We start from the raw sequence: 11,084 nt of genomic DNA on the forward strand, positions 1-11,084 counted from the left end.
AAAAATTAGCTGGGCATGGTGGTGGGTGCCTGTAATTCCAGCTACTCAGGAGGTTGAGGCAGGAGAATTACTTGAACCCAGGAGGTGGAGGCTGCAGTAAGCCAAGATCATGCCACTGCACTCCAGCCTGGGTGACAGAGCAAGACTTCGTCTCAAAAAAAAAAAAGGCACAGCTTCCTGAGTGAACTGTAACTTCCACCAAAGACCTCTACCTCCAGTTCACTAAACATCGACCTTAAACTCAAAATTAGAAGCAGATGACGGCTATTGTGGACTGCTTAAACCCAGGGCCAGACCTGTATACAAAGAAATGTCTCTGTTCATTGTACAATAACCATTACAATTATTGTCCTAGTTATATTGGCAACTGCTGTCTTATAAATAGCAGGGCATTTGCTTTGTCTAATTTAGCATCTTTTAGTAACTAAAATGCATTTCACAACCCTGATATTATTAATCATATATCCCTATACCTTCTTGCCACTGGCACGCACTGATGCCCATGAAACAAACCTGTTTCTAAATTGTGCTCAGGATTGTGCAGATAGATTACAAAAGGACACCTGTGGATATGTGGGCTCATTGCTATTTCCAGTGGCTGTGACCTGCCGTGGTGGGTATTCCCCTTCCAAGGTCAAGACTGGATAGAATATCAAACAACACCCCAAACGACGGTCCATTTTCAGAATGGAATAATGCAAATTGGCGATGAATTTGCCTGGCTCACCCCTGCTTTGGCCAACTTAGCCAAAATGTTTCTTTGTGCTGGGAGCCAAGAAATCACACCAAGGACCTATGGCCAAACAGTACGAGAGATGTGGGGTGGATACCTGGATAACACTGTGGCCACATTATAATATCACAAGACACTTACTGGCATGCCACCAATTTGGTGCAGTGACCAGATATTTATTGCCTAGGTCCAAATGGGACATTTCGGTTGTGTGGGACTAACTTAAGGCCACGGTTACCTCCAGGGCAGTTAGGATGATGTTCCCTAGGTTATGATTGGGCACAAGGACAAGTAATTCAGGCCCTGCCAAAACCAGGAAGCCTTTTTCATTTACAGTCTCATTGGATGTGTTCAGTATTCCAACGATATGATCATTTAGCTTCACTCTTTGTACCACAGATAGGTATTGAAGATGTTATATGGCATATAGAGGTCTTAACCAATTACACCAAAAGGCCCTGAATGATGGCCCCATGAGTACCCCCGGCTAAATCAAGAGGTTATGCTTATGAGGAAAGCTGTACTGCAAAATCATATGGCTTTAGATACTCAGACAGCACGAGGGGGCACCTATGCCGTCATAAAAACTAAATGTTGCCTGTATACTCCAGATGAATCAAAGAAAATAATGCAACTTATGACTGATATGAAAACTGAGATAACCAACCTGTCAGATCCATACCCTCACTAATGGATTGGTTGGGTGGTCGGCTTGGATCCTGGGGAACATGGTGGTAGAAAGTATTGCTTATAATAGGAATAATAATAATCATGTGTGTTTTGTCCTGTTTTTCCTTACAATGTTCTTATGGTATGTGCTTGCAAATAAGTCAATGTGCAACTCAAAGGGCTAGGGTAATTATTGCCCAGAGAATTGCTCTAATTGAGGAGGAAGTAATATACCTGACTCAGTTTCCAGGTTTGTTTTCCTTTTGTTGCTATAAATCTGGCCTAGGTCCCTATATATTTTCTTCTCTCTTTCTCTCTTTCTACTCTCTCTTTCTGATTTTCTTTCCTTTCCCCTTCTTCCACAGCCCCTTAATTTTTTTTTTGTAATTTTCATGGGACAAGACTTCCTAGGAATAAGCCTCCCTAGCAATGTGGGACATAACCTCCCAGGAATGAGCCCTTCTAGTGATGTGGGACCTGAACTTCTAGGAATAAACCATCCTAGCCACAAGAAACCAGCAGAAAAGGAAGAAAAAGTAATCTGAGGCCAGGAATGCATATTTCTTTCAAAATGCTGTACTCCAAAAGGTTTTAAAGAAAAAAGGGGGAAAATGTGCAAAAAAATTAAATTTTGGGACCCCAAATTCATTGAGCCAAAGGAAAAAGTTAGGCTGGGAACTGGGTCATACAAACCTGCCCCCCTTTTGGTTCCTAAATAATATGGCTACAAGATGAAAAGCTACACGCCTCCCCCGTGTTTTGCCCACGGGAATTTCCTAGTGAGCTGTTAAAACTTCACCATGGCCATGCAAATGGATAGCTTATCATTATAGGTACAGTCACCCCAGACACAAATGCATATCTGATTGTTCCCCTACCCCATTTGTCTGTGTTATCTTATGTAAAATTCAGATTCCCTGCATTTTTCCTCTGCCCCCGTTGTTTATGTCATCTTATGTAAAAAAAGGCAGATTCACTGAGCCAAAAGCATGAATGATTATTTTTCCCTACCGCCCCCTTACATAAAAACTGTGTGCTTCTCAATATCCCTCTCTTTCCCCTTTGAACTGGAGCCCTCAAAATCACCTTTCAAGAAAGGCATAGCCCTGTCTCCTGGGCACATCTTCAAATAAATCACCTAAAATTATTGAGACGTCTCTTGTCATTTTCCTTAACTGACAAGTTTCTAATGAGTATTAAGTGAAGCAATATATGATATATGTAGGTCATTTCATACATACTTGGAGTGCAGGAGAGCTTATTGAGTCTTCATTCGCCCTTCCTGACTCTCCTACTAATCTGCCCACCCCACAAACCCAGTTTCATGCTACTTTCTAAGTTGGAGACGGTGATACTTGGAAATGAAAGGAAAAGGAAGAAAGTATGTATTAACAGAAACCATGCCTCCCTTCAGGTTAAGCATTAAATTATTTATTGCTCTTTTCGTTGAATTAGGTGAAAGAAGAGGACATTAAGGAGAAAAGAAATGCTTTCTCATTTAAAAGAGGAGATGGAGCTCTAGTAGTCAAAAGAGACCTTCAAGTTAAAAGAGACCCCAAATTGTTCAGAATCAGCCACTGAGATTTGGAAAAAGCAAATCACATTGTCTTTCCTCTGGTATATGATTAGGACAGAAAGCTTTCAGTTGGGCCAGTGATTGCACAGGTTTTGATGATGCAAGGATGACAGTAAGTTGGCCATTGTGTGAAAGGAGGCAGCAGGACCTGGGCGTGTGCTCTTGTCACCTTCTGTGCGAAGCCAGGAGGGTGGAGCTTCACGGCATCTCCCGACAATACCCACGTGGGCATCCCCGTCATCCTTAAATCACTGAGTCTTGGACTTCAGCATCTCCTTGTGCCGGTCCACAAGGGAACCAACCCACTCCACGGTTTTCTGCCTGGCTTCCTCCCAGCTGTAGAGCGGCTTATATGACAGATCTCGCTGAGCCTTCTTGTAAGAGAAGGTGAACACGCTATTTGACAACGTCACTGTGTGGCGGTTGAAGCGGGGCCGATAGGTGTAAATTGGGCTGAGCAGGAAGCTCACCACTTCCAGCAGGAAGCCCATCCAGTACATCAGGAGTAAAGGAAGGCTCCAGCTGGAATTAAGGTAGAGGCCAAACTCTTTGCTCAGGGTGTAATTAAGGCCATCGTAGCTTTGGTGAGGCGTGTCATCTGAGATGTAATAGAACTGTCCTCGGACACTTGGGGCCTTCTTGGGGTCCCGCAGGGCCCTCAAGGCCAGAATGTGTGCCCAGGCCACATTGCCAACATATACCGGGTTGACTGTGGAGAACTTGCCAACACTTGGCAGGATCCCACTGTTGTTCAGGCCTTCATTTATAGTGGCAGAAAGGAATGGGCCTTCCTCTCCATAGATATACATGGGTCTTAAGGCACAAGTGTACAAGGTGCCACCATTTTTGAGAGTCCACCCATTAGCCTCCAGCACAGCCTTCTCAGCAAGCTGTTTGCTGTAGGGATAGGGAGCAGACCATGTGTTTTCCAGAGGCTGTTCTTCGTGGCCGTTCTGGATGACTTCCTTGTAGGAGTTGGGCCCAGCCACCTCTAGGGTGCTGGTGTAGATGAAGACTGGCACACTAGCGTGGACACAGGCCTCCAACAGGAGCTGGGTACCTGCCCACGAAGAGCAAGCTGTCAGTGTCAGGAAGTACCCCTAAGGGGCCCCAACCACGTGCATAAATCCATGTTCCCCACTCCCCACTCCCAAGTGCAGGGGTTATAACAGACTCAGGCTGCTTTCTTCTTTGGTTCTGACTAAGATTGGGTCATGCTACAACCACAGGAAAAACACAAAAATAAAAGCAACTGACCTTTGGGTTCTAGAGAGCAAGACTTTTGGGTTTCACAGACCTATGTTTGTGTGTGGGGGGATGTGTGTGTGTGTGTGTGTGTGTGTGTGTAATTTTGGAGAAGGACCGAGGGTAATCACTTTATATTTTGTCATGTAAGGATATTGAAACATTATAACTTGTCATCAATACAATTAAAGACAGATCATTTAAAATCTAAAAAATCAGGAGGCTATACTCTGAGAAAATGAACAGTGCCAGTGAGTCTTAGGCAAAAAAGGACAGTGGAAGAATGTGCATTACACACACAAATTCACAGTTGAATCTAGGCGATATACACTCTTAGATACATGCAATTCCTGGTATTTTTATCATTTTGAGTGAACTAATAAAACTTTGTCACAAGGACCATCCCTGGTGTCTCTGAGCAAACAGTGGGTTGTAGGGAGATGCTGGAGATCCACACTCTTTTCCTGATTGTGTGTTCCCTGGGAAAGCCGCTTCCAATTCTGGCTGACTCTGTTTACCCACTTATGTAAAGTGGGGGTGATAAACCTTCCTTTAAACCCCACCCTGGCATTTCCTGTGGAGCCTGGTGGAAGACTGGGGAGGGAGTGCGCCCTCTGCTGGTGACACCTGCACTGGGAGGACCTTCCAGCCTCCCCTGAGCTGTGTGGAAGCAAATCTCATGGAGGTATCCAGAGTGCCTTCCTTTGAAGAAAGACAAAATCCTAGGCAAAGGATCACTTGTATTTACTTATTTTTGTGTTCTTAGCCACTTTTAATGTCTACACAGTTTGAGTTCAGCCTCATGAAATGACCATCACTGTGAAGTATTTTCCAAGCCTGGGAGTGATAATGGTTTTAGGAAACAGATGCCCCTGACACTTCCCTGTCATTTCTTATCCTCTGTTTTTGGGAGCTGTGGAGAGTAAAAAATTAAAACAAAAAGTTGTTTACTCTTAGCCCACTCCTTGAACTGTAGCGGCACTTACGGGTTGGCTAATTAGAAACTGGGAAGTGTATTTTGTTTGTCTGTTTGTTTTTTGAGATGGTACTGGAGACTCAAAAGCAATTAGTTGCTTTAGAAAAGGCTTCAGACTGAATGTGCAGACTGAGACTGGGGGTTGGGGTGCTGTGGGGCTGAGGAGACTGGGCTCTGGGAATCAGAGGTGAAACTGCATGAGAAGATTCCTTAATGAAATGTGTCTGAATTTAAGGTCGTTGGAAAGCCATAATTTGGAGGAACTCCCAAGCATTTAAGGGATGAGGGTGGAATGAGGTGGCACTTTGGGCACCTAGCTGGAAACCGCTCTGTAATCACAGGCCCTGTGGTGAGCTGGAGAGATCGTATTCTGTGTCCTGGGAAACTCTCATTGTTCAGAAACTACTGTGGGAAGGCGTGTGCTGGGTGACTCTGTCCTGACAGACCTCTGTGAACCAGCTGTGCCAGTTCTCCTGAGAGGACTTCATCTTTCAGATGGGCAGGAGGGTTCCGAATGTTCTCATCAGCCTGCACACAAGGTTCAACATGATGACTGTGGTGGCACCTGGAAGGTCTGATTCTGGCCCAGGGAGCCAAGGTGTGGCTGGATATCATGAGTATGAAGTTGGAATTTAGTTGACTTTTGATTGGGGCCACAGTAGAAAGAGCTTCCACGGCCTTTAGAGTCCCACAGGCATGAGTTTAAAGTCTGACTCTCCTACTTTACTTACTTACCTGTGGGGCCTTGGACAAGTTACTTGCTGGCTCTCGGCCCTAGTTTTCTCATCTGAAAAACTGAGGATAGCAGCCTTGAACTCCCCAGTCAGAATAATCAGCAAAGGCACTTGGCTCGGAGCTCAGCAGATGTTCAGTGGAGGGACTTCTCTTCCCTTCCTTGTCCTTCTTTCTGATCCTATTTCCCCACCTTGCTCCATCTCCTCCCCTGGCTACGGTACCTTTCACGTTGACGTTCATGATAGTCTCTCTGTGAATGACACTGAAGACATCAACAATAGAGGCCGTGTGGATGACGACCGTGATGTCCTGGCAGGCTCTCTTCAGGCATGACTCGTCCAGAATGTCTCCTTCCAGCATCGTCAGCTTGGTCTTGCCCTGGAGCTCTGTGTGAACACAGGTCAGGTCATTGGAGGGATTTCTGGATCTGGCTGGGAAGTTTTCTGGTAAGGTGATGTTACACAGCTGTTCAAGGATGGCAAGACTGGGGTGTTAGAATGGAGGGTGTACATTTCATAAAAGAAACAAGTAAACAAAACCACAGAAATAAGCATGGGTAGCAGTTTACTGGGGAAGAGAAAACATCTGTTTATACCCTATCTTATTCCAGAAAAGCAATCTGAACAGTGAGCTATCAGATGTGCCTGGAATATAAGCATTCCTAGAGTCATGCAAGAGTCACCAATTTTTTTTTATGGAGAATAGAGTGAGTGTGGAGAGTTGGGTATAAGAGGAAAAGTTTGAATTTAATTCTGTAGGTAATGAGGAATCATTCTTTTCAATGAATGATTTTCATTGAAAAGAATGATTCCTCATTACCTACAGAATTAAATTCAAACTTTTCCTCTTATGTCAAAGAAACCCCTTATTTATATTGGAATCAGTAGAGAAACAGGCCAGGCACAATGGCTGATGCCTGTAATTCCAGCACTTTGGGGCTCTGAGGTGGTGAATCACTTGAGTCCTGGAGGTCAAGGCCAGGCTGTAAAACATGGCAAAACCCTGTCTTTACTAAAATTTGAAAAATTAGCGAGGCGTGATGGCACATGCCTAAACTCACAGCTAATCACTAACCTGAGGTGGGACGATGGATGGAGTCTGGGAGGCAGAGGTTGCAGTGAATAGAGATCACGCCACTGCACTCCAGCCTTGGTGGCAGAGAAACACACGGTCTCAAAATAATAGTAATAACAATAAAAGAGAAGCAGAAGCAGAGTTGTGGCATAGAGTGTTTACCTTGGCATGAGGATATAAAATGGACTGGTATAGGGGATAGAAGAGAAAACAAGATGATCGAGAGATTAACCAGAATGTCGGTGCCAAAGTTTTGATGAGGACCGTAACCAGGATCCCAGAGATACGCCGTGTTTGAATTTCACACCCAGGCTTAGAAAATGTCCTTGTACCTATTGGATCTGGGCTGACAGGAAAGAGACACGACTAAAATCACCCCTACAGTCTCCTGCTTGGACAACGGGGAGGAGAGTGGAGCCCTTACTCAGGAGTTGCAGATGGGCTTAAATCATGAATTTCATTGAAAAACTCTTATCAGATACCATCAAAAGCAGATAGCAATGCTGAAAATGAGTCAGCCACCAATGAACCAACATCCCAGCCATCTAGTGTCTAGCCAAGGGCAGAGGATACAGCACCGACACCTTCAGGTTCCTCTGAAATCCACAGGAAGTGATGCTGCAGTAAAGCTGTCACCTGGAGTTAGCCCTCGCAATGAACACGGTGCTACATGGAGCTCAGATAAACACTCTACACTCATTCATGCTCTATCATCTGCGCACGGCTCACAGCTTGCTTATTTCCTTTTACAGCTATCTCGTGAGGCAGGCGTTCTGAGTCCCCCTGTATTAGTGAGGAAACAGGCTCAGAGAAGTTAAAGGACAGATCCCAGGTCAGGCTTCTCGTGAAGGCTCAGACCTGCCCGCCCCACCTCAAGCTTTGTATCCTGTCCCCCGGGTGCAGGACTGGCTGTTTAGAATCAACTTTTCTGAGAAAGATTAAAGAACAAAGAAAAAGAATAAATCAGTTTAACTGAAGTTGGCAGCAAAGGACAACAACAGTGAGAGCAAAATTCAGAACGAAAAATTCAAGGCTGGAGAAATTCCTTCCTGGGGTACAGGCGGGACCATTGGCTCTCCCGATGCCTCTGCCGTGTTTTGTCTACTCCCAGCCCCTTCCATTGTCCTGGGAGCTCCAGGAAGGCCCTGCAGTGGGGGACGCAGGGAAGAGGCTGCTGGGGAGGAGGTGGTGGCAGCCTGAGAGTGGAGTTTTCTCTGGTTGTATTTCCCCCTCTGCCCTTCCTGCTCCCTTCTTCTGCTTCTCCTTTGCTGCTAGCTTCAGTTAGACTGGCTCAAAGGAATTGCTATTTCAAAGCAGAATAAGCCAAAACCTGTAGAAAATGACTCTTCCCCAGTGAGTACCCAGGGATCTAGAGAGACCAGAAAAGGGCACTTTTTGGATGGAGCCATAGCTCCCTCCTTTTCCTGCGGACTTGGCAAGTGTTTTATGTCGACTAAATGCAGTTGCTTACATGGTGTGAGCTGAGCTAGAGGGGGTCTGGAGAAGCTGCTAGACAAGGCACTGTTTAAGAGCACAGATGCGGCACTGGACTGTCTGGGTTCAAATCCAGCTTTGCCATAGTCTAACTATGGGAGCTTAGACAAGTTGATTAACCTCTCTGTGCCTGTCTTCTCATCTGTAAAAAGGGATAATAATGTTGCTGATCTCATAGAGTTGTTACGAGGAGTCATGAGTGAGCAAAACCTTTATACAGTGCCCGGCACAGAAAGAACACTGAAAGGATTCTCCGTTTTATCTTGGTACAGACCCCTGCCCATCCGGTACAACCCCTGCATTTTCACCATAGGAGAGCTGTTCCTCTAGGCTGGACATTCCTTTTTCCTGACATCAGGTGTTAGATTGCAAATATTGCTGAGACCTAAGGATTACAAACATTTAATATTGGTCATGTGTTAATATTTGTTTATCAAGGACACCATTAAAACAGAGGGTGGAGGAAATCAAAAGAGGTCAGAGAAGAGTGAAAGGAGAGCAGGGTGTTGGGTATGGTCCCAGACTGCTGCCAAGGCAGGGGGTCGGGGGGTCTGTGTGGGCAGGGCTGGACCTTCTAGGCAGCCAGAACCCACATCCCCCAATCCCCTGGGTTGGGAGGAGCACAGGGAATTGGTCTGGGGCCCACAGAGAGGCAAAGGGAGCGACTGAAGACTCACTTTGCCAAGGATCAGCCCCGGAGTGAAGCGATGAAGCCTCTGGATGAAGCTCTGGTCTGAGCTCTGCTGCACATTCATCAGCGAGTCTTGGCAAGTCACTTTATGTTTCTGGACCTTGGTGGGTTTATTGTCCAGTTGGATGTGACCTTTTATCTACCTTCCTCACAGGGTTATTTGCGCAAGGATTTACTACAGCAAATTCTGCAGTCAATTTCTTTGGGGTGTTGAGCAACAGAGACAAATGGTTAAAAAAATAAGGCCATATATGAGAAATATAAATGCAGCATGTCTGGCCTCTTACTGCTTCTTAGTCTGTCTCTGCTCTGTGCTGTGCACTTGTGCATGCCCTCTCTCTCACTGATGCTCTCTCTCACTCTCTCTCACTGATGCTCTCTCTCACTCTCTCTCACTGATGCTCTCTCTCACTCTCTCACTGATGCTCTCTCTCACTCTCTCTCTCACTGATGCTCTCTCTCACTGATGCTCTCTCTCACTCTCTCTCACTGATGCTCTCTCTCACTCTCTCACTGATGCTCTCTCTCACTCTCTCACTGATGCTCTCTCTCTCTCTCTCTCTCACTAATGCTCTCTCTCTCTCGCTCTCTCTCTCTTACGGATGCTCTCTCTCACACTATTTTTCTCATTTGTTGTCTGTCTTTCTGATTCTCTCTCTCTGACTTTCTTTCCCCCTCATTTTCTTTCTCTTTCTGGCACACACATACATACACACACATTTGTACCTTCACTTCCTTTTATTTTGCCATCATTAAAGATGCTAAGGAAGCTATCAAATGAAACAAAGCCTGGGGCAGTCTGGAGACACAGGGAACCCCTGGTGAAATCTCCAGGTAAATGATGTCCATTGTGAATATTGCACAGCAATTGTCAAGACAAAAAGCTTCAGAACATAAAAGAGTTGTAGACAAAAAAGAACTGAGGTGGGATTTTCTAGGAGAGAAGAAAAGAGGCCTGGAGGCGGAGGTGGCTGCCTCTCAAGTTCCGGGGCAGGGCCAGAATCCAGTCTCTGAACACCCCATCAAGTACCTTTCACACTATACCATTTTATTTATCCTACCTCCTTTCTGATGACTTTGGATGTGGAATTGGCTTTCATTTGGCTGCAACTTTCCATAACATGTTAGACAAAGTCCACGTCCCCACACCCATGCAGAGTTTAAGATGGACGACACACCCATGACCCAAGTTTACTTACTAGAAAATTCCTCCCTGAGTTCTGGTCTGAAGGCCTTGTCCAAGGCCCTGATCTCCTTCAGCTCCTTCTCCTCCACCAACAGGCGGATGATCCTCTGACCCAGAAAGCCTCCTGCTCCCGTCACAAGGCAGCTCCAGCCCATCATGGAAAATCCAAGGTAGCAGGAAACACTCACCAGGAAACAGAAGATGCTGGGGAGCAGATCTGATTCTAGGGTGACCCTGAAGAAAGCTAAAAACAGAGGTAAAATGGTTGTATGCTCAGACACATCCCTTATTTTCCTCCACCCATTTTTTGCAAAAATTCCATGACCTGACTACTGCCAGGAGTAGTTAAAAGGAAAGAAAAAGCTCTAACCGTAGGTTAGCCTGGATAGAGGAGTCGGGGTCCTCGTTGCCTCATCCCTGGAGGCAGCACTGGGACTTTATGCTCTGTGGCTTCTGGCTCAGCCCTTATCACCTTGAACTCCTGCCATATACTCATTGCTCCCTCCTCCTCCAGGATCCCTTTTCACAGAATAGTGACCTTTAAGTTATATCTCTAATTCTTCCCAGAAACAGGAAGAGAAGTCCAATCTTAAGGCCGCTGTGATAAAGAGCCTTGGGTTTAGCCTTAACAGAACATTGGTCAGTTGATACCAGCTGCCTGGGGTCCGCAATCTCTGAAGTTGAACCAAACTGGGAGAAATCTCC

At 45.7% G+C, this 11,084-nt stretch overlaps 1 protein-coding gene across 2 annotated transcripts; it reads right to left on the bottom strand.

Moving 5' to 3' along the window:
• Nucleotides 1-2,810: 2,810 nt before the first annotated feature.
• Nucleotides 2,811-10,877, bottom strand: LOC116530997 (3 beta-hydroxysteroid dehydrogenase/Delta 5-->4-isomerase type 1). 2 transcript variants are annotated; one of them, XM_032249581.1, is made up of 4 exons: nucleotides 10,750-10,875; nucleotides 10,393-10,623; nucleotides 6,156-6,320; nucleotides 2,811-4,038 (listed from the first exon to the last, which is right to left on the bottom strand). In XM_032249581.1, exons 2-4 carry the CDS (start codon nucleotides 10,535-10,537, stop codon nucleotides 3,227-3,229), a joined length of 1,122 nt encoding a protein of 373 aa, XP_032105472.1. In that variant the 5' UTR covers nucleotides 10,538-10,623; nucleotides 10,750-10,875; the 3' UTR covers nucleotides 2,811-3,226. The 2 variants fall into 2 exon arrangements, with proteins under 2 accessions (XP_032105472.1, XP_032105471.1); XM_032249580.1 differs by having other exon boundaries at nucleotides 2,818-4,038; nucleotides 6,156-6,377; nucleotides 10,750-10,877.
• Between the last annotated feature and the right edge of the window lie 207 nt (nucleotides 10,878-11,084).

The sequence above is a fragment of the Sapajus apella genome, unplaced genomic scaffold, assembly GCF_009761245.1.
Source record: "Sapajus apella isolate SASKATOON/1434 unplaced genomic scaffold, GSC_monkey_1.0 scaffold69, whole genome shotgun sequence".
NCBI classification, from domain to species: domain Eukaryota; kingdom Metazoa; phylum Chordata; class Mammalia; order Primates; family Cebidae; genus Sapajus; species Sapajus apella.

What these genes read in the sequence shown, in the direction of transcription:
- LOC116530997 (XM_032249580.1), bottom strand. Translation starts at nt 10,537, where the DNA reads ATGATGGGCTGGAGCTGCCTTGTGACGGGAGCAGGAGGCTTTCTGGGT. An exon ending in ACTCAGGGAGGAATTTTCTA is followed by an intron (nt 6,378 to 10,392) that starts GTAAGTAAACTT and finishes TCACCTTACCAG; the next exon opens with AAAACTTCCCAGCCAGATCC. An exon ending in CATGAACGTCAACGTGAAAG is followed by an intron (nt 4,039 to 6,155) that starts GTACCGTAGCCA and finishes CTTCGTGGGCAG; the next exon opens with GTACCCAGCTCCTGTTGGAG.